At 36.3% G+C, this 23,831-nt stretch overlaps 1 protein-coding gene across 1 annotated transcript; it reads left to right on the top strand.

The window, feature by feature from the left end:
- Nucleotides 1-5,302: 5,302 nt before the first annotated feature.
- On the top strand, nucleotides 5,303-23,831 carry IL18R1 (interleukin 18 receptor 1). Its single transcript, XM_065741119.1, has 12 exons — nucleotides 5,303-5,602; nucleotides 5,676-5,812; nucleotides 7,968-8,085; nucleotides 9,055-9,292; nucleotides 15,806-15,983; nucleotides 16,784-16,937; nucleotides 17,456-17,518; nucleotides 17,812-17,968; nucleotides 18,145-18,278; nucleotides 19,416-19,577; nucleotides 20,971-21,129; nucleotides 22,603-23,831. Exons 3-12 carry the CDS (start codon nucleotides 8,037-8,039, stop codon nucleotides 23,001-23,003), a joined length of 1,695 nt encoding a protein of 564 aa, XP_065597191.1. The 5' UTR covers nucleotides 5,303-5,602; nucleotides 5,676-5,812; nucleotides 7,968-8,036; the 3' UTR covers nucleotides 23,004-23,831.

Raw genomic sequence — 23,831 nt, 5'->3', positions numbered from 1 at the left:
TCTTTCATTAGATCACACTCAAGAACTAGGTTCCATCCCTAAAGATAAGGGATAGTATATATATAAAAGATAATATCCCTAGATACACGTCACTGTCTCTTTGGAAGCTCCAGAGAATGGATTTGTTCCCACAAAAGAGACTTGGTTTATTACACTCAGTCAAGGTTTTAATGGTTCTTACAGTACCACTTGTTCCTATAGAAAGAATACTAGTACTAAGACAAGTATAAAGGCAGGAAGGACAGTTGCTTTTCACTATGAAAATTTTTCACAGCAACTTCTGATGAAGACAATATACTCCCTTTCAAGGCTAAGACAAGATTAAGTTTTAATAGTATGTGTGTTCTGAGCACAAGGAAGGAAGGATGATAAGCGAGAAGGAAGGAATAATGGTAACTGGATATTTTGAAAACAAAAAGCCTTGGTGAATTTTGAAGCTGAGAAGGTGTAGAAGAGAAGGTACAATGGGGAAACTCAGGGTGACAACAAAGAACTGGATTGGTCTGAAATCTGGGGATATCTTATTGACTTCCATACACCAGGTATGTGAGTAGGATGGTATAAAAAACAAACCCAGTAGTTGGCACTTGTGGTAGCAATCCTTTTCCATCAAACCTTATGGCTAACAAAGAGAAAATGTAAGGAAATAATACCAGAAGTGACCAAGAAATCTAAATAAAGTCTAAACTAAACAAAGAAGGAAATGGGGTGAACTCTGAGAGTAGTGAAGTTCTTTTACTGAGCCTTGGGATGAGAATGCAACTTTGGTAATGGCAGAGAAGTGCAGGCTTTGTCACTTCTTTTTATATTCCTTGGTGGTTATTGGAAAAATCAGAGATACACACTCAAATTAACACATTTCTACAACTATTATCACAGTTGTAGTATTGTGGTATACTTTTACAACACATGCAACTTATAAAGTATCTAAATTGGCATTTTGCCTTGGATACAATGAAACTACATCAGGCAATCTGGAATGATGAAAAGAAAGTGTGCCCTATCTCTTATACCTCTATAAAAAGCTCATAAAACTTTGGATGCTCAAAGCTTAAACTAAAGAGCAAAAAATGAATTTGTTGTAGAAATAGAACTTTCATCTAGACATATAATGCCCTTTAACTTCTGCTCTGTGCTCCCCTGTTCCTGGTATCACTGAAAAAAAGTGAATCAGGAAAACAACTTGCTTTCATTTATTAATAGAGAAGAGTCAGTATGACATCTAGTGGACAAACAGCTACCAAAAGATTGTGGCCAACTAGATGACAATTAAATACTGTTAAAGAAATAAACACAGTGAAACTTTCAGGGTGTACATACATAATCTCCTCATACCCACATCAGGTCAGAATCTGACACTGAGAATTCCATGCTGACCTTCTTATGTTTTAAAGGAACAGAAGCGTCTTCTTGGCACGTGACACGTAAGAGACAGGAATGAGCTTTGACTTAGCTGACTTCTTGATATCAGAGGTGAAGATCCAGGTAACTTCCATGGTATGATATCCAGCTCCTGTCAATATACACTATGATGACTATGTGGTGACTGAGCACCGGCATAGGGTGACCTTCTTATGGTTTATGTGGAAATTTTGTTTCTGGAGATAATTCAGTTTGGACAAGTCAAGGGGACTCTGTTCTGGCTGGCCTTGCTTGAGTAGGGGTTGGACCATATGGATCCAGAAGTCCCTGCCAGCCTCAGCCATTCTATGACTCTGCCGTTTTGTGATCTGCAGAAAGCAATTAGAATGTAGTACATATGTGTTTAATATGCATTCGTCCTTTGTGGGAAGTGTGCAGACAAAACTATATTTGGATGATAATATTTTTTACGGGGAGTGAAATAGGGAAATTTTTCACTGAAGGAGTAGTGAGGCACTGGAACAGGCTGCCCAGAGAAGTTGTGGATGCCCTGTCCCTGGAGATATTCAAGACCAGAATGGATGAGGCCCTGGACAACCCAATCTAGTGCCTGAGTTAGTGGTTTGTAACCTTGCCCACAGCAGGAGGTTGGAAGTAGATTACCTTTGAGATCTCTTCCAACCCAAGCCATTCTATGATTCTTCATGTATGTAAAATTGATAAATTCTGCTGAAAAATTATGTATGTAGAACTGCATGTCTCTGATCCTTTAGAATGTCAGAAATAGAGCTATTCTGTAAAACTATTTCTAATCTTTACAGATCTCAGTCTCCGGAAGTTTTTGAAGCAACATTCTTTTCAAAATATTCAAAGCAGAAGACAACAAAGAAATGAAAGTATGGATTTACAAAGGGGATAACATGCATCTCTGGACACAGTGTGAGCAATGGGAGAACAGCGGATGCTGCCTGTCCTGAATTGAACAAGGTCTTTTACACAATCTTATTTTGTGATGTACAGAGAAGTGGACAGTGAGTGAAAAAAACAGTGGGATGAAAGTTTAAACTTGATAAAGAGGTTGTGATCAGCACAAAAACTTCAGCTCACATTAAAATACTAGTGACATTCTTTGGGACCTAATGTTAGTACTAATACTCTTGAGTATCCTCATAAATGACCTTGGAAATGGAACATTGATTATTGACCCACTGGAGAGCAGGGCTGCTATTTTGCATTACAACAGGGCAGTGAAATCAACAAGGTTCAACCCTAGGCACATGCTAAGTGCTTCATGTGTTGGAAAAATCCTTTCAACAACCCAACCTATAGATCAGCTCAAAAGCAGCTTTTGCTGTAGAGACTGTAGGTCCTGGTGGAAACTGAGGTGAGTTTGAGTCAGTAGTGTGCTTTGTGAAAAAGAAGGCCAACTGCTGACACACTGGAGCAAGGGCAGGGAAACACCACCAAGAGCATGCGGAGTTGAGGGAGAGGACAAGAGTTCATATTTCTGTTTATAGGAGTCTGTTTGAAAGGTAGAGAAAATGGATTGAGACAGATCTTCTCAAAGGATCATTGGAATGGGATAAAAAACAAATAACAAACAAACAAACAAACAAAAACCAAGTGATAACTTAGAACATGGGAAATTTCAATTAGATATTAGGAGACAGTTTTCGCTGATAGATAGTCAAATGCTGTCCATGAAAACTGTGGAAGCTTGAAAAATATAACAACCAGCATATTCTAAAACTTCTGAAAAACTTCTGAGGCTCCTACAGACATGCTAGCAGTTGGGAACCTACATTTTGACATCAGGGATAGGTAATGATAAAAAAGAAGTTGAAATATAACTTAATGTCAGCTAGGAATTAAGGTAACTCATATGCAGAGATGGCAGAAGTAAATTTTAAAATGCTACCAGTTAGAAAACTGTCTTAGTCTGTGGTTACAAGAGCTGGATGTGCTGCCCTTTATCAAAGAATCGGTTTCACAGCTTAAGTTAGCACCTCTGTAATATGTGGTGGATGGAAAAGGGTAATCAGCTAGGGCTGACTGGTTGGTGAAGCTTCACAGAAAGATCTATTTTCAATATCAGCATGAACTTCCATTTTCATCATGGCATTTTCATCATGCCACACTGAGTTGTTGTTATTTTCACAGCTGAGTTACTTCTCTATTACAAACCTATTACTTCTCCATTAAAAATGGTATTGAAAAACGGTAAACTTGATTCTGTGTACATTCACATATCTCAGAGCTAGCTATGACATTAGCTGAAACAGCTTTGCACAATGCAGCTGAAAGTTCTAAAACTTCAGAGCATTTCAAAGGCAAATGAAAGCAAATGAAATGTTCTCACAGAACGACTCATGGAAAATATTATTGTAAAAAGTGAATAAAGCAGAAGTATCTGAACTGTCAGTATCAAGTCTTATCCTGTCAAACTAAATAGCTGATGACATTTAGCTTAACCAGTTTGTTGTATGTTAAATTGCTTTCAGTCTTGTGTAAAATCGTTATCAGCATATGCTGTAAAATATAAAATCGTTACAGTATGCATTTTAGGTTTTAAAATCAAGCACTGAGTCTTAAGAATAAACACTGTGAAATATTGTGCACACATTGAAAAGTAGTTAACAGTAGGTCAGGCTTTCCTAAAGTTCCAATTTACATTGTCTAACAGTCTGATTGTGTTTATATATGCACTGTATTAATCCCTGATGAGGAAAACAAATGAGATGAGAGAGTAAAACTCTCCAGGGTTTCTCAGCTTCACCTCAGCAGCAAAACCTGCAAAATACCAGCTATGTGGAATCCCTCCCTGTTTGATGTAACTTGTTCCTTTCATTTTCACAGTGACAACTTCTGTCATTACTGGGAAGTTCTATATTGTCCAGGTTAAAAAGAAATAAAAATAAAAATATGGGGGCTGTCACCCGACAGATTTCTGAAGATGAACAGTGTGATATGAAAACCAAAGGAAATCCTGATGGGATTAATTAGTTTCTGCTGTTACTAAAATGACTTCATTTAGAAGTAGATTGAGTCATTACTCAATAGCTATCAGACAAACTATTGGTGTGGAATAAACAGTGGCAGGCATTTATTACACAGGAACAGAAGTTAAACAGGAATCATGGCTCTCAGAAATCCTTGATGGAACCACAGCTCCAATAAATGAGCATTTGGCCTAAAACCAGTCAGCTGTTGGCATGAGGCTTGCTTAGGAGTGAACGCTCCTTTCAGAGAAATGGAATTATGAGATGTTTTGTGTCTTGAAAACTTGCATCATTCCATCCCCAAAGGGGACACTGGCACAGAAAAAACAGGGCTGAAATTAGGAGAATCTTGTATCTGAGCACATTTCTCTTCTTCCTGCAGATTGTAATTTGTGAGGCTTCGTGGTTTTTTATATCTTTCTGCATCATATCATCTTTATTGTTTATCTCTTTGCACACCCTCATCCTCAGAGTCCCACTGAGGGGCTACGGAAGTTGTAGCATGAGATAGAAGCTGCTATTTTTAGCCTAATATGAACTTTCCTGAAGCTCCATCCTACTTTCATCACAGTTCTCAGAAGAGTCCTGCCACAAGCCTTCAACAGAAGAGCAGAAGAAGGCATGTTTCCATCCAAAACAACAACACAACCCATCACTTTATGCCCTCCCCTCCTGCAGAGGCTGTAAGAGGGAATCCCCTCTCTCCTGACACAGCTCATCTTGCACCATTTGCAGGCGGGGCCCACCACAGGTTTCACCTCACAGCAGCTGGTAGCCAAGAACCCTCTCCAAACCAGGAAACCCCAACCCACAGCCCCTACCCAGGCCACTGCCTTACAATCCAACGAGAGGTGCCCACTTCCCTGCTGGGCTCCGCTGCCCCACGCAGGAAGGGGCGGTGCTGTGCGGGCTCCTGGCGCACTGGCTCTGCCTCTTGAACGCTTCCTTTAGAAAAATTAATGTTAAGAATTTGCTGTTACTTTTCCGAGCAATGCAAGTGAAAGTGAAAATCTCACTTCTGCCTTTTCCATTCTCCTCCCTGTGCTGAGCAGTTTAAAAAAAAAAAAACAAAAGTGATAATTCCGCTCTTGGTTTTTCGGGAGGTTTCTCAGTCTGGGCTGTTTTTGTATTGACTCACTGAAAGACTGCTCTGATTCAGTGCTGGATTCAGGTTTCTGGGTAAAGTCCATCAGTGTCTGCCGCTTGGAAGGTTGCTTCTGCATCCACCATCAACCTGCAGCGTGAGTAAACACTTATCTTGTTTGGAAAAGAAGGTGGACTTTTCTTTTAACAAGTATCTTTTTCTCCTGGCAGAATGGTGTGTAGAACTACCAAGGTTCAGACAACTGTGTGCTATATCCTTTTTGCTTCATGAATCCTACGTGAATAGTGGCACTGTATGGGCATGTGTGAAAGAGACTGACAGTCCCCAGAAAGCCATCCTGAAAGAGGTAAGGTTAGCGACTTCCTCATTTGTCCTCAAAATGTTTGTTCAAGTAGTCTGAGGTTCAGAAGGATCTGTTTTGTTGTAGCTGTTGTTTATTTTGTTTTGTTTTAAAGAAGTTGGAATTCTTTGGGTCTAAATTCAGATATCCAGGAGTGTTTATCAAAGCATCTCTATGTATCTGCCAATCTACTTCATTACAGAGAGTTAATGCAGTTTGCAGAATTTTAAATGCTCAAGTTTGCTTTAAGATTTTATTGTATTCAAAATGGCACAATGATTTTAAGAACTGTTTTTATAATTTAAGTCCAACTGTAGCTTTAGGCATGTGGGAAATTTGAAAAACGTGCTTGAAGCTGCTGCTGCTTTACACCTTACAGACTACTTTGTGGGGTTTTTTTTTTGTTTGTTTGTTATTTTTTGTCTTTGAATCTCTCATTCTCTGCTATTGCCTCAGCATTTTGCCCACTGAATATTGTTGTACTCCTTCAGAGACAGAAGCATTGTCTTTATATTATCTTCCCGTTTTTTTTTTTTTCTTTTTTTTTTTTCAGGAAATTTAAGACCTTATTCTGTTCCTTGAAGAATATTTATTGTACTTTAATTTCACTTAAATTATTTCATTATTTTTCTTCCCTGGTGTCTCACTGAAGAGTACTGACAACAATATAGCTCAAATATAAATACTGCTAGTCTGTGCAAACTCATCAGGTCCAACAGCAGAATGAGATGAAGACTAAGACTGTGTATTTGTTATCTGTAGTCAAGTATCTAAAGCCTGGTTATTACTAAGTAGCTTGGATCAGACTTTGCTCTTTAATCCCATTTCCAAGAATCAAGGGCTATACTGTGCATTCATCAAAACATCCATTTTGTGCTGATGTGCTGTGCCAACAAAGGATGGGATTTAGAATTAAAATCTGATGATATGTAATTTTGTCTTAATGTAGTGGATCATGGTTTCATTGTCTGTGACAATCGCATTTGTTCTAGATGTGAAAGGATGAAAAATGAAAATTCAAGAAATAAAAATAGACACTTCTTTTTTCCCAATAAAATATAATAGTTTGAATCTCCATGTATAGAAGGGAACCAAAACCAGGTTTATGGCCCCTTAAAGTTGCTTGTTGCAGTATTCAGCACCCAACTTCTTTTAGCCGCTTTCCAAATTGGGATCTGCCTACCAGTCAGTCTGAAAAAAAAGGGATGTGAAATCTGTTCATTTTCTTACAGTTATTTATGGAATGATGGCACCCTTGTGATGAGCTGTGGGGAGAGCAACTACATATCTTGATGTCATTCTGGAATATTATTTGAAATGCAATAATCTACTGCATCCTTCTAGATTGTAACACAGAAAGTTTCTCGTGTAAATTTCAGGCAGGTGTCTTATAATGTATCTTCTGAAATTGCAGAAGTTTTAGGTTGAAAAGACAAATAAATGGTATGTTCAAAGAGATTGCTTTTGATAGCTGTGTGTGAAAAATCTCCCTTGAGTACATGTCATATTTTTACATGCATGTTCCAGTTGTTAACTAAGGACATTTGTATAGGTTGAACTCACCATCTGTGCTTTCTGCCTTGTTAGCAGAACTGAAACATGGTCTTAGGACTGGCTCTGACCTTCTTTGCCCCTAGATGAAAACATTAGTGCTTTCAGCTGGTATGTACCTGTTCAATAGATAAAAATGTAAGACAAAATTGTAGACCTCACTGTTTTCTAGCAGGCTAGACACCAGGATGCCTGATCTATCATTGTGCTATTCTCCTGAAAAATAAGGGAATCTATTAGCTGTGTTTCTGTAATATTCTGTCTTGCAAATACCATTACTCTTTGAAGGAAAAACAACCCTCTGTACTGGATTGGAATCCAAGTCTAGATGCTTCTAAGATAGTCAGTTTAATCAGGAATACTAAGGACATTTAATGATCATGAAAATGGAGGAAGGAAGCCCGTCATTGCTTTCTGAATTTGAAATAAAACTTGACAAAGGAAACCTAGATATGTTACCTGATACATGAAAATACCTGTTATGGTAAAAAGGAGTAACTTTCCATTTGAAAGACCCTCTTAAATAACTGGCATTAATTATGCTGCTCACTATGCTCAAAGAGGTCTGTTTCATTGCACTTGTGATGAACTGAGAGTTTATTTTCCTTAGGCTTTCAGTGTGACCAAGAAGAACTCAGTTTCATTTTTCCAGAGAAAAAGTGAGAAATAACTCAAGGAAATGACTGTCATGTTTATTTTGTTAATTTTTATCACTGAAACAGCCACAGGTAAGTATAAATCCTCATTTCAACAGTAGAATCTTCAAAATATTTGCAAATATAGGACATCTTGACAGTTTTTCGGAGTGTGAAGTTTTTGTACTTCATATTTAAAAACGTTATCTTAAATTTTTACAGTTTCAGCCCTGCTCCAGACTTAGGAAATTTCACCTAAAGTAACACAGTTATGAAAGAAATACACTAGAGATAAAGATTGATTGAACAGGAACATGGGTGTATGGAGAGCTACAGCAAAGAGGAGAATAATCCTGACTCTGTGCTTTTCAGAAGTGTAGTCTGAAAAGCTGCTAGAGAAAGATAATCTCTAGGACAAATAGGGGCTGAAATCTTATTTTATTTTTGACTATTTGTGCTAGACCAGGGTTCCTTTTCTGTATTTCATATGACTTTCACATGCAAAGATGCATTTGTAAAATTTGATTAGAAAAGCAGACTTTAAGACTAAATTTTTCATAGGGAATCTTGCTTCAAGAGAAATTTTCTAAAGATATGAACTTTTCAAGAAATCTTCATTGTGTAAAGGTTGAGTATTAATTAAGAAGAAAACATATGTCTTAATTCACAGACTCATTGCTCTTATGGCAGTTGATCAGTTCTGAGGATTAATCATCTTTGTCAAGTCAAAACATATGTGAAGAAATTTTCCATTTCTGGCAGTTACTTTATCATAGAGTGAGGCCAGTGTCTGTGCCCATTTTCGATCCTCATGAAAAAATTTTAGGGAAATGTCCATTTTTTTATCCTTCCATGTCTTCTAGATTTGGTTCAGGGAGATAGAAGGAAAAGCTGGACTACTGAGTTCTCAGAAATAGATTTTGTTGGAACAAATAATACTGTCAATCTACAGATAAAAAAAAGTCATTTTATAAAAGACATGCCACACAGCAGATTACTTTAAAACCAAACTGATGTCATTTTCTGAAAGAGTATTTAACTTTTTTCCCTTTTTCTCTGAAGAGAAACTGTGTCCTCTTCGTGCCTCCATTGATGTACTAGAAGGGGAGTATTTTTTCCTTTGTTTCCCTGAGTCAAAGCGACAACATTCTTGGAAAGAATACACAGTAAACTGGTACAGAGAAAGTGCTGGAAGGCAGAAGCAAATAAAGGAAACACACAGAATTTTATCCCAAATGAATTTTCTGGAGTTCTGGCCAGTTGAACTTGGTGACTCTGGGAATTACTTTGTCACTCAAAGGTGGGTACACAGCAAGTGGACAAACATCCTGCCTTTGTCATTATCTATGTGTGGTAATTTCTTTGTCTAGCTTTGTCTTGTTTGTGGTATCTATACAAAGGAAGTGCAGGGAACTACATTAATTGTGGTGTCACAATTTCTCAATAACCACCCAGAAAGACCCATAATATGTACAAATAGCTGTAGACAGACACGACCTTTCAAATATTGGATAAAGAAGGTAGTATTTTTTTGCTGTTCTATGGCTAATTCCCTAAGCATAAAGAGGGACAGGGAGTCCTGTCAACTGCCAAGAAAAAGGAAATGGTTTGGGAAGCAATTCTTCACTATGAGGGTAGTAAGACAATGGAACAGATTGCTCAGAGAAGTAAGTGGTGGCTTTCCTGTCTTTGAAGCTGTTTAAGGCCAGGTCACATGGGGCTTTGAGCAACCTCATCTAGTGGATGGCAAGCCTGTCCACAACAGAATGATTGGATCATCTTTATGGTCCATTCTAACCAAAACCATTCTTCAGTTCTGTAATTTGCTTGTCTTCTACACTAAACCTGTTCTTATGGCCTGGAGTGGAGCTCATGCTATGTCTACGGATTAAAACAAGTGGAATAAAGTAACAGTGGCATAGTTGAAATATGGTTTCTGTGCAAAGCCTTGTATACCTGGAGCTGTTCACAGAATAAATAAAATAACTGGATTTAATTTCTTACCATCATAGAACATCACAGTTCAAAAGAGGAAATAAGGTGTGGCCTCAAGTGATTGTGATATTCCTTATCAGACTGTGAGAAATGACTGAAGGAAAAGATTGGTTGTATGGAGTCCTTAAGACAAATCTGCACCACAACTGTACTTTAGGATTTACAATTGAAGTAGTAATTCATTTTGAATAAATAATTTTGTATGTAATGATCTGTGCTGTTGTTGAGGTAATATTTTTAAGGTTCTTTCCTGGTTCATAAAGGTTGCTGTTTAGTTATAGGGCTGCAAATATTGTGAAATGCTGTCCACATTTCTCCAGCAGTGTTGCCGACAGAAATTTAACAGCATAATATAATTTGATTTCAATTGTTAACTTGTTACCTATTTAAAGTTCAAGTTGACATAAAAGATGAATAATTCACATTACACTTCCAGTACTTGAAGGGAGTGTATAAACAGGAAGGGGAGTGACTGTTTATATGGGTTGATAGTGATAGGACAAGGGGAAACGGTTTGAAACTAAGATGGAAGATTCAGGTTAGGTGTTGGAAGGAAGTTCTTCACTCAGGGTGGTGATGCACTGGAACAGGTTGCCCAGAGAGGTTGTGGATGCGCCGTCCCTGGAGGCATTCAAGGCAAGGCTGGATGTGGCTCTGGGCAGCCTGGTCTAGTGGTTGGTGGTTCTGCACATGGCTGGGGGGTTGAAACTAGAATATCTTTGACATCCTTTACAACCCAGGCCATTTTGTGATTCTGTGATTCTATTCTATGATACTTTTCCACATATTGCTATTGTTTTATTGAGTCACTGTATCTGAAATGCTTAATATTGTAGATGGAAAGTCTGTAAGTAGAGCAGAGATACATATGAATGTTTCTTTTGTTTTTAAACGATTTCCTTTTAATGGCAGGCTTCTCTTTCTGCAATTAAGTTTGAGAAATATTTTCCTAGTGTATGTTGAACCCAGACTGAAGAGAATTGGCCTTAGGGGTGATGACAATGCTAATCCGGCTCGGTTATTTGAAGTAGTACAGATCTAGCATACTACTGAGTACATAGATATGTCTAAATTAGCCAAGGTAAAAAGCAAACTGCTCAGTTGTGGTACATAGGGGTTATATAATACCTGGCTTGTTGATAAATCTATATTTTTCATATAAAATCTGAACTTGCCACAAAATTTAATTACTATATTAATGGCCTTGAGCAGTCATCCACTAAATGTGGGGCTAAAAATGTTATTAAATCTAACAGCTTGCTCTAGTGACAGCACCTAAATAATGCTATAAAATACATGCTCTGGCTTACTTTGTCATGGAGTGAGCAGCATACCTGAACCACGGTGTTATCAGAGGAGATTTTCATAATAAGGGCATTAGAGGAAATCTGTAATAACACAGCTGTAAAAGCTTTGAGAACTTGAAGTAATGATAGTAAACATTACATGAATTTTATAAAATGAATACATGTAAGGGGTGTAAGGGATGGAGGTATGGGAAAAGATCCTAAATAAAATTATTAGGATAGAGTTTGTTAACATGATTCTGTTCAAAAACACAAAAGGGATTCTTGATTGAATGTTGTGACTTACTGATTTATCTAAGCAAGAAACTCAGAAGAAAGTTTTTTATTTTATCGAAGTATTCATTTGCAATTGAAAGTTTTGATTTTGTTGTGCAACCCTTTTTCATTTTCTAGAACTCATATTATGATACTACCTTTTGAAAAATGTGTTTTGAAAGAAAGCGTTTTCATTTATGAAAAGACTTCTGAATTAAAAGGAAGTATTTCGATCAGCCTGAAACAATTTTAATTAATTAATTTATTTATTTATAATTTCTTCATGTTAGACCTGTACAGATATTCATTGTTTTTGTTAGGATTAGAATGAAGGGCATTGGAACAATAGACATAAGGTGTTGTTTTTGTTTTTTTTTTAAATAAGACTTCCATTGTATCCTGAGATTAGTTTTTCTGATGGCTCTCACTATTGACAAACATATTAAGCAGTTAAAGCAGACTTTGCAGAATCAGTTTTCTACAGTGAAAGAGGACTTTCAGTAATTAATTGACATAGAAAAACAGTGGATTACTGTGGGATACTGAATTAAGATTTGGTAAGATTGATAGAATGAAATTTGTTTCCAAACATTTATATCAGGCTAAAATTGTGATTTAAAAGTAAACATAAGTTCATAAGTTCATAAGTTCATAAGGTTGGAAAGGACCTATAAGATCATCTAGTCCAACCATCCTCCTATCACTATCTCTACCCAACTACTAAATTAAGTCCTTTAGCACCTCATCTAAACGCTTCTTGAACAGAGAAGAATCTAAACGCTTCTTGAACAAGCTAAGCATATTTTTGCTTATCTGTTTTACTTTCAAATAAAAAATTTAGATATGAGAATTTATAAGGTACATGGGAAATGGTTTTTTAGCTGCATAAGTAGACAGTTTTATTGACCAAAATGTCAATCCAATTCACTGCAGGTTTTCAACACTGCTTACATATTTTGCAATTAATTGTTTCCTGCTCTGTTGCAACTGACAATGTGCAAGGAGAGAGAGGTGAAAGTGTTGTAACGCTGCATGTATATTGCCTTATCCACTTATTTAAAGAGTGGAGACTTAAAGAGTAATCAGAAGTTTTCCAGTTAAACAGAAGTGTTCTGCTGAGACATAGAGTATATGCCAAAGCTGTATATTGTGATGTGTTTGCACATTTGTTAGTAAAGTAGACTAAGGATGTAATTTCAGGAATTAACGTACATCACCTGAAAGGAAAAAAAACAAACAAACAAAAAAACAGGTCATCTTGTGGCTTTGTAGTAGTGACATTGAAATGAGGGGTTCCTGAAAAATGAGATTGTGGAAATTCACGACAAACACATGATTATGTATTAAGTTCTTAATACTGCTATTTTTTAAGGTGTTTAGAGCTGTTCAAAACAGTGGGAATGCATGCATGTTGAGATAATACTGTATTGAAGGCTGAGTGTTAGTTTTGTTTTGTAAATTGAAATACTGAGATAACACTGGCTTGTTTTACTGAAATAGCTTAGATCTGGGTATGTATGCAGTCTTGATGGTAAACTTGGATTATATGCCCTAAGGGCTTTCACTTCCCTGTATGCTCTCCTGAGTCAAGCTGGTTTTTGTTCCTTCTTTGTGGGTTTGGTGGGTGAGATAGAAAGTTAAGCCAGAAATCAATTTGTAAGCCCAAAAACTATCACAAAAGAATCACAAATGATAGAAATAAAACAGCTCAGTCATGAAGAGTTTAAACAGTATTACTTAATTTATTTTTACTGTTGACAGTCATGTATGTTGCAGACAACTAGAAACTGTGTAAAATGATTTATTTCTAGTTTGTCATGGGTATGGTTTTGTAGCTTCCAGGAAGTTGCCTCCTGTCAGAATTGGGCATATCAGCTAGAATATCACAGAATCATAGAATATCTGGAGTTGGAAGGGACCCACAGGGATCATGGAGTCCAACTACTATCCCTACACAGGACCACCCAACATTTGAACGCTATGTCTGAGTGCACTGTCTGAATGCTCCTTGAACTCCAGCACTTAGGGATGTGCCCAGTGCCCTGTGCAGCCCGTTCCATGCTCACCACCCTCTGCTTCAGAGCCTTCCCTTAACCCCTAGCTGGGACCCCAGTCACTCCTCATTTCTTGCCCTCTAGACCCTTCATCATTTTCATTGCCCTCCTTTGGATGTTCCCTAATAGTTTTATATCCTTTTTGTGTTGTGGCACCCAAAATTGCAATGTTGAACTGCTCAACGTGAAATCCTCATATTTTCTGATGTGATTTCACTGAATATTATAGAAGAAATTCTCTGTGGAGTAACAGTGCTAAGGAGAACATGTAGTTTTGTTGATCCTTTTCTTCCCTTTGTTGAATCTATGTACTACAACCAGAAGTGGCTAGATTATGTAATTATGACTAAATCCATAATTTCTTCTCCAGCAGTATTCAGATACTAGCATGATGCCTAAAAAAGCACACATGCTTGATTAAATTCACTGATACTAATATTTGTCTCTACAGTTTAGCTATATACTGTAGAGACATTTATTTATGTACCTTTATTTTTATGGAAAGAGATCTTTCTGGGATGCAAATTGTCTTGTCCAAAAATAAACATGTAAAATTGGTCATGGAAACTGCACTCTGAAAGGGTAATGAGTGTGATCCCACTACTGACTGCAACGAGTTCTGATCTAAATCTGCAGATGAGATGTTGAAGAATAGGTGAGAAGGACCCCACCCTTTGTGAATACATCTATGATGGAAATGGAAATAGGGTTTTTCTATTTATGAAATCATAGTTAACTGTTTGAGAAACTAAATCACTTAGTTGTGATTGACTGAATCTATGAATAATGAAAGTAAGGGAAGGAATGAGAATCTGTATGCTGAAAAAGATCTTACATGTGAAGAGGGAGATCTTACATGTGAAGAGGGAGAGTGAAATACAGTTGTTACGGAGCTCATAGGGGAAAAAGTACACCAAATATTTGAGTTGAATTCATCATAAAATGTCTTAATAGCTCTTCTGACACTTGTAATTGTAGGGGGCATATCAGTCAAGTAAAACGTAAAAGCTGATCCACTTTTCAGGCTGGTTCCTCCATTTCAACCTTTTTGTCCCTCATCCATTTTCAGTGAAACCTTTCCTTTCTTGTGTCAGTTCTGCTGAGAGCAATTCCTTTCTCTTTTCTCGGAGGGAGGGAGATTCAACAAATTTACAAAGATGGATCTGACACCAGAGGGAAGTGCTCTGTGGCTGATACTTTTACTATGTCAGGTCTTTCTTATTCAATACAAATGAGATCTTAGCTGTTGGCATTAATTGCAAATTCTCACATATCAACTTAGAGTAGAACAATAGCTTTCTCTTAGACCCAGACTTTGCCAAAGTGAAGCTAATTTTGCCATATTTAAGCCCAAACTCCTCCAGCTTCTTTTCCATTGATTGCCATGTATTTAGACATATCCAGCTATAATCTTTTGAGTAATATGCAAGTACAAGATAGTAAATATTTGAATGGTCATGGTCAGCTTCCAGAGATTTGGAAGAAGCATTTTTGCAGAATATACATTCCCTTGTTGATATGAGATATGATTAATTGCTTTAGAAGAGAGCATTGCTGACTATTCTATCCACGTTTGGTGGCCAGCTAACTGTAGAGCTCTGATCTGTGAAGTCTGTGTGAAAATGAGATTAATCTTTTCCAGAGTGCCTTCTTTTTCAGACATGCTTAAATCTGTAAGTTTCTCAGTAATTCATGAGACTTGCGTAGTTTAGAAAGTCGCCAAAATGTTGGAAATATATCTGCACAGTATCAAAGACTGAAACATGTGACTTTGTGAACAGAAACAGTGACCTATTTTAATATTTTTATAACGTGGATTTATCAGTTGCTGCTTTAAACCTTGTCAAAGCATAGGAAATTAAACCTGCAAGATCATTAACTCATTCAAGATACTTTTACTATTTTATTTTTATGTGTAACTTTGTATGACACCACAGATATTTGAATTCTTGTCACAATTTTGTTACTTTTATAGGCATAATTTTATTGTCAAATGTTTTATGATAAGTAATTTAGTTTAGGTAACCTCTTTTATTGCGGAAAATAACACATTTGGTACCAAAAGGTAATAAACAGAATGTAAATAATATGTTCATAGTACATGATTTTTTTACCTAGTAGAGTAACATTATTATGTAGCTCTCTAAACTGCATTCCTTTGTAAAAAGCTCTTAAAACCAGTTTTGCAAATCTTTTTTTCAGCAATGGAAAACAAAATTTCACAATTCAAAAGTGGACCTTGAATGTACTTGAAAGAAATAAAAGCAGCTGTTTCAATCAAAATCATTTAACAACTGAAATTCAAAATGCTGGAACTGGTCATTCATTGAAATGCAGTGATCTGTCTGTCAATGAAAATGACAGCATAACATGGTATAAGGTAATCACTCAAATCATTGACTACAGACGGAAAACATTTAATTGCAGGAAAAATGAATTGCAGAGATTTTTAAAACTATCAAAAACCCAATAATGCTTTAATTTTTCCAATTATTGGAGAACAAAGCCTTTAGAGGGACACACAGGAGAAAGCTTCTCCCTAGTCTTCTGTTTGTTAGAAAAAAATATCAGTAATCAGAAATTACTAGTATTTTAGAAGGATAAAAGATTTTATGTGCATGTCTGTTAGCCTATTTATCTACTTTCCTGATGTAGATGCAATCTTGGCGCTAAAGGAATTGCCAAGGTACTTGTTTTACAGTTGTCACATGCTTGTAAAATTAATGAGAAACTGTAAAATTGTTAGTGTTTCTGAACATGTTCTATAGAATGTGTAGCAGATTCGTTCTGTTCACTTTAGAAAATCTGGTCTTCGGACCAGTTTTGCTTGTACATAGACAACAGGTGAAGCACATGTAAATGATGAGTGTTGGTGTACTCAGCCATTAGATTAAGCACCCTGAGTAGGTTTCATCCACCCTCTCCTTACTCACCACTTTGACCATTCATAATGAAAGATAATACAGACAGTGCTCTCAACTTTAAATGAGTTGGATTTTCAGGTGTTGCTTTTAAATGACTGTAATTGGAAATTGGGCCCCCAAATCCTTTGGGTTGGGTAAATGCAATTGGGGTAGTCCAAGAGTCATGGTGATGCTTTATTCTGAAGATCATTTTTGTCTTTTTTAAGGTTTTGAATGTATGTTTCATACAGAATATTTTCTTGCTTTATTGATGCAGGACTGTAAGAACTATGAAAATATAAGGGAACGGGAACTGGATTTTAAAACCTTGACAGTTCAGCACTCTGGTATATATACGTGCAAAATTTCCATCAGTCACGAAGGAAAGATATACCACAGCACCAATACAATTAGGCTGGTAGTAGAAGAAAGTAAGAAAACATTCTGAAACTGAAGCATGTTTTCTGTTCACCTCACTGTGGAAAATGTCCCCTACTATGTGCATTTGTGGTTGGATGTCATTCATCACCTCTTAGTTATAATTCTTATTTGATAAATATTCTGATGTGATCAGATCTGGCTATCTGATATATCTTGCAATTATTAAAAAATAAAAAAGCAGAAGCTCACGTATTATTATTGGAAAATTTATTTAGTAAGTTTTCGCTGCAGTTTTAGGTGGCTTTTTTATTCTTTAATTGCTGTAAGTCATATAAATTTACTAAGACAAATTTTGGGAAAAGGACCCTTCCAACCATTGTAAGCTATCTCCTCTATATGTATTGAAAATATTGTTTTTTAACTGTTCAATAATGATGGGTCGAGATTTTTTCTCTTTGAATTAAATGGAATCTTTGTAATTAGTTCTAGAAACATGTGTCACTTTTACTGTTGTAGAATCTAAGAAAGCAGTTACTTCAGTAGAAATACTTATTTGTTTTTCTTTTAGATGCACCAGAGACTGTAACTTTGGAGATAGTTGGACACAATGAAGAAATTCAAACAGAAATAGGTATCCAATTGGTACAAGTATTTTTATGGTAGTTATTTATAGTTTTAGTTTTTATATTTATGAGTTAATCAGACATAATATCCTCACTCTGCAATGGAGTGCAACAGCACTTTATACATGGTTGCCAAAGCAGCTCCTGTGCAGATGGAATATGTATAAAACATTGTGCAATGGCTACTAAGTCCAGAAAGGAGAACAACAACCTGGATATCTGACCTATAAAAGTGATTTTGCTGCACTGTAAATGTGAACGCTACTTGTGATTAGATCTTCTTATGTTATGCTTCATTTAGGTAATGAAGAGACACTCAACTGCACAGGTTTCTTGGGTTATTATATACAAGAAGATGTCAACCTGTACTGGTGGTTTAATGATACGTTTCCAAAGAAATGTTCAGGTATTCCCGAGGCTGACCCTCCAATATGTGAAGAAGAATTAAAAAAAACACAGTAGGTTTCCAGAAAATACTGATCTTCTGTCATATGTGAAACATTTCTACATCTTGTGGACTGCATGTTAATTAAAATGCCTGAGGTTCTTCTGCTACCTTTTCCTCAAAATCTGTCTCTCAACTTATTGTAGATTTCTATGCAGATAGTGTTGCTAACATCATTCCTTATTGCAGCTTGGGAAACAAGTTTTATATCACAAGGCTTCTGCGAATAAAAAAAGTAAGAGATGAGGACTTGCATTACAATTTCACCTGCAAACTGCAAGCTGATGAAATAACGCACATAAAAGTAGTGAAACTGAAGAAAGGTACAGTATAATCCATGAATCGTGCCTCTCATTTTTAGTTATTATTCATGTCAGCCTTCTTGGCAATGGTGACAGGGAACTGACTTCAGAACGTCAGTCTAGATACACGTGCATGCTTGTGAAGGCCTTGTCCCGTTCTGCTTTGTGACTCTTGCTTTGATCTGTGGCAGTGGGGATTGCAGCAGCTATCTGAGGCTTCCTGGATAGACCACTGCTACCATGGGTACATCTCAAGGATGCTTAGCTGAGCTCTGGTTGACAGATCTCTTTGTAGTAGTTTGTTAGAAAGGACAATCTTCGATATTCCATCTAATGCCTCAAACATTCTGGTCAAAGATCTCTGTCTTGTAAGGGACTCTATAGCACTGGAAAGCTGAGCTCTACCTTATGGTAATACTTTACATTTATTGTCTAGACAACTTGGAGATTCCTGGCAAATGGGCATTCTCTTCCATTTTTCCATCTCTCTCAGACCTTTCCAATCTTTATTTGGAGGAAGTATTTAATGTTAACTGTGCAAATAGACTAGTCAATGCTAAAATATACAGCATATAATACAGCAATGGAGTACAGAGTACAATGAGATGACAGTGCTTTCACAGAGTACTTCAAAAACATTTAATTCTTGAAAATCCATATTTGGAATTGAAAATAAGATGAAAATGAAATAAATAAACAAAAAAAGTTTGAAAGTGAGTAGAGACAGAAAAAAAGAAAAAAGATTAAAGAGGACATTAAGTGCTGCTATTTATGTGCTGAGAAAGGGGTTGCAAATAACTGGAAACAATAAAGATACTGAAAAGAACTCATCATAGAAGCAGTGACTGAGTTTAGCTCTCCAGTTTGGGATATTGTACATCTTTGAGGAGTTTTATCTCAGTATTGATCTCATATGAAACTCATTTATGTGTGTCCAGGGTATGTGTGCACACAAGATTAATTCTGTTGTTTTTAGAGTAATCCATGTTCTATAGTTCTTCGAATGGCGTGCATGTGTGCCTGAAATATTAGAAGGAAAGGATTCACATAAACTTTTCAGTTTTGGTGATTTTAAGATGTAATGAGTATTTTCTACAGTAATTTTGTCATATAATACTCTTTGTTAAGGCTGTCATTTCCTGGGTTCCTCTTTTACAGGAAACACCCGAGATCTGCCTTTGCACCTATTTACAACTGGAATGATCCTTGCTGTACTTTTTCCATGCGTTGCTATGGCTGTGGTAGTGGTCTGTGTGATATTCAGAGTAGACCTAGTTCTATTCTACAGGTACATAAGCCAAAGAGATGACACTGCTGGAGGTATGACTTGGCTAATGTTGATGCTGCAGTAGAACATTGATTAAAAAATAGATTCTGATAGGTTCTATAAAATGGTCATATTTGAATAAGAGGCAAAATAAATGCAGGAGTTCTGTGAGTAGAAAGTGCAAAGAATACATAAAAGGTAGTTTGATAGTCAGGTGCTAAAACAGATTTGTTATCCACTTGGAGTATTAAAGTAAATAGTCAGAGAGGCAGCCTCTGGAGCAGGCAGTGGGAGGGGCATAGCTGAACACTATTCAAGTGTACTTTATTTTGTATTAGTCTGCATCACAAAAAGTTGGAGAACTGTTGACATAGGTGGAGAAGTATACAGGTATCTATCCATGATGAGAAGGGGCACTGTGCAGTTGTCAAAGTGATAGATTGATAGAAATTTGTTATAACCTCAATGGTGCCCTTCTGCTTGACATTAAAATGCTTGTTTGTCCATAGCAGTCACAGCTGTATGTACATGTTTGTCACTAAATGTGCATAAAGAGAGCACACTACCAGTGTTTTACCAGGCAGCTTTGCTGTCACCTTGACTTGATGGAACAAGCAGGACACTTAGCCAACTCGGTATAATTTTCAGTCTATGATTGTGTTTCTGAGAATTCCAGTGATATCCTTAGCACTCCTCAGACTCTAAATCAGCTTGACTATAGCTTAAATAAACTACAGTGGTTTGAGATTTCTCGGTAATGGGTGAATATCATTATTTCCTGCGAGAATTACTTATCTATCCATTAATGCTAAGGAAGAAGCATGATTTATGATGTGAAACTATCTGTTCTGTATCAATCCAGATAATTGTTTGTGGCAAGGTTCAATCAGGGGTTGGTCATTGTGGTAGATCTAGTTTCTGAATTGGTCTTATTTGGGTTTTATGGTTATAGATTACTGCCTGGTAAGTGGCCAGAAATGGCATAGACTGATAACTCTTAAATCATTAAAACAATAAACTGACTTATTTTATCATTGTACAGACCTATATGAAAGCATTAGACAAAGAATTAAGTGTGAAAATATGCAGTGTAACTTAAGTTTACAACTTGATGAGAACATTATGTGCTTTTTATATCAGTCTCTAGTAAGATCCTTCCTTTTTCCTATCATCATAAGTATGACATGAAGTGGTTGAATTAATCTGATATAAAAATATAATAGAGAGTGGTTATAATATTTTTGAATATTTTCTAAATGGAATCAAAATAAAAAATTTTGAAAGTTTGTGTTGAAAATATATAATAATAAGTAAATAAATAAATAAAGAGCAGAAGCTTCTAGATGCTTTGCAACTGAGACAATAGTTCTGTAAATTAGAATGGTGGGCCAGGTATTTTATTTCTAATCTTTGCAAAAAAGATAAAAATTGGTGATTTCTTTCCAGATGGAAAAGAATATGACGCTTTTGTATCTTACCTGAAAGACTCTGTTTCAACTAGTAAAGAAGAGAGAGAATTTGCTTTGAGGATATTACCAATGATATTAGAGGAAAGCTTTGGGTACAAGTTATGTATATTTGAGAGAGATGTATCTCCTGGAGGTGGTAAGTGAATTGAATATTCTTGTCATTAAATGAACACATCATTGTCATGCAAAGCTAAAGAACGAATTCTAACAAAAGTTCTTTACACTGAAGTGCTACCTTTTCATTTTATCTAGGCTATGTTTGCTCACAAAGAAAATACAAAGACGTTTTATAGATTTTTATGTAGTTTCATGAATTCATATACACACAAATATATGCCTTTAATTACGCAGTCAAGATAAACAGATGAAAAGGCGGCCATGGACAAAGGATGAAAACACAGAATATAAGGTGCTTCATAACAGTGTTCTTTCTGTGCTTTCACTAAGGGCAGTTGTCTGTGAATTAACTTATATTTACAGATAAATTTATTTTTCTGGTATTAAGTATTCTCAGGTAACCCATACGTTTGTATCCTTGTTTCGTCAGTTTACAACATTTTTTTAAAAACAATAGATGGCAAATAGGTAAGAAAATAGACATGAGAACATGGCATTTTGTTTGTTTAAAAGACCTATGAGCAGACAACCTTTTACAGATGTTTGCAAAAAATTTAATTCCACTATTTAGTAGGCCTACTTGGGGAGTAAGATTCATGTCAAAATCTCAAAACAGTAAGCTCAGTCACCTTTCTTGTCAAGGTGGGATCTTCTGCCCATGTATCCTTTCCTGACATATTTTTCAAACCTGAGAGAAATACCACAGATTTCCCAGACATTTTTGAGTATTATAAAAAAGGCTTTCTCATGCGCTCAACCTGATTCTTCTCTGGAAGTGTTCTAGTTTATTTCATTTTCTCTGGTGTGATCTATTGTGAATATAGAAAACAGATTGTTTCCTTCTATTTACAGGAACCTTTTATTTGCAGTACCCTTACCAGTCTCCTTCTTCTTTCTGTTTTCTCTTCTTTTGGTTACTTCCGCAGTTTGCTTTCTGTTTCCCTACGAGACATGTTTTCTAGATTTGTAATCTCTGAAGACCTCGTTGTCTCATGGTTGTGGAGAAAATGTTGGAACTTGTTCTATCATCTCACACTAGCCTTGTCAGCCTTGGATTACTGTCAGTGGATTTGGGAATTCAGTAACACAAAAGGAGGAGTAAGCTGGGGGTGTTTATTGAATAATCAGAGAGGTGGCTTTTGGTGACTGAGTGGAATCACTCTAATGACATCTGTGCAGGAAGAAAAAAATTTACTGTCATTTTCTGTCCATAAGATTATAGACAGATAACTGGAGATTTTATGTAGATTTTTATCTACTGCAGAGAATAAGCTCTGACCATGGGAGAACTTATTTTCACAAACTCATTAACTGTATTATTAATTATTTTCTGCATTATTAAAGCATATTAATCTGTTCTTAAGAACAGGATGTTTCCATGCTGCCACGTCACAAGAACATTTTTGGTACACGTGCAATTGTCAAAGGAAAAGTCAATTCAGTACCTGCCCTTTCAATTAAGTTTAATAACAAATTTATTTTTACTTTGCAGCTGTTGTTGATGATATCCATTCACTCATTGACAAAAGCCGAAGACTAATCATTATACTGAGCCAGAACTACATTTCTGACAGAGCCATATATGAACTTGAGAGTGGACTGCATAAAGCTCTAGTAGAAAGGAAAATGAAGATTATATTAATCGAATATATGCCTATAAGTGACTACAATTTCTTGCCAGAATCACTGTCTCTTTTGCCATCAAAGAGAGTTGTGAAGTGGAAAAAAGATAAATCTCTCCCTGTGAATTCCAGGTTTTGGAAGAACCTTCGGTACCTAATGCCAGCAAAACCTACAAAGTCAAACACCAAAAGTCACTGTATGAATCTAGATCTAGGCTCAAAAGGTACTCAATCATGGACTGAAGACTGTGAATTTAATACAGCCATGTAGGAATTCTGGAGAGATGGAAGGCGCTGCAGAAAGCTGCCAGCTTCAATAAACTCAAATAGAAAACATAAACTGCAGTTACTTTTGGGAAACAGTATTAATCAATCTGAGATATGAGAAGAATGTAAAAATTATAAGAGTGACTAGGATCATGTTAACTCCTATACTAAATTATATCCCAAATGCTGTTTCCTCAGCAGTCTGAACTAGGGGCTGAACTCTGATTCTACTCCAACCACATTTCATAAACAAAAGGTTTCATATTTTCCTACTTGTAGAATGAGGTTGGTTAAACCTGCATACTACTGATATTTATGTGCTTTCGGTTTTGGTTTTTGGTATTTCCTAAGGATCTTGCTTGGAAGCAAAACCAAATGGTTCCTGCTCTGGAATGTTTGGCAGACAGCCTTTGAGCAACAATGAGCAGATAAGTCAAGTGAAAATGGAGAAAGACGGGGACAGAAGGAGTCAGACAGATTTGGTCAGACTGACTGTATTCACTGCTGAGTAGTGTGCCATGGTAAAAGGTGACAAGGGAAAATAAGGCTATGCATACATAAACTAACAGCAGTACTTATTACTCTTATGTTCCAAATTGCTGACTTTAACCAAGGCTTAGAAATGCCTGCTTTCTGTTTGCCAGTTTGTAGAGAAATTAGGCTACTAGTAAGGCTTTTAAAAACTATAGTTCAGTTGGTTTTCCTGATGACATATATGTAATTTCATAAGTGAACTGACATGATAGCTGTTTTGAAACAATGGGTTATTTCAGTGTTTTCTTTAGCATTTTTGTACATTTTTTTCATTTAATAAAAATTTATTTCCCTCTCT

This window comes from Cyrtonyx montezumae, unplaced genomic scaffold, assembly GCF_038088225.1.
Source record: "Cyrtonyx montezumae isolate F1298 unplaced genomic scaffold, pur_monq_1.0 scaffold_3, whole genome shotgun sequence".
Classification (NCBI taxonomy): domain Eukaryota; kingdom Metazoa; phylum Chordata; class Aves; order Galliformes; family Odontophoridae; genus Cyrtonyx; species Cyrtonyx montezumae.
This window is presented reverse-complemented; position numbering and strand designations above follow the sequence as displayed.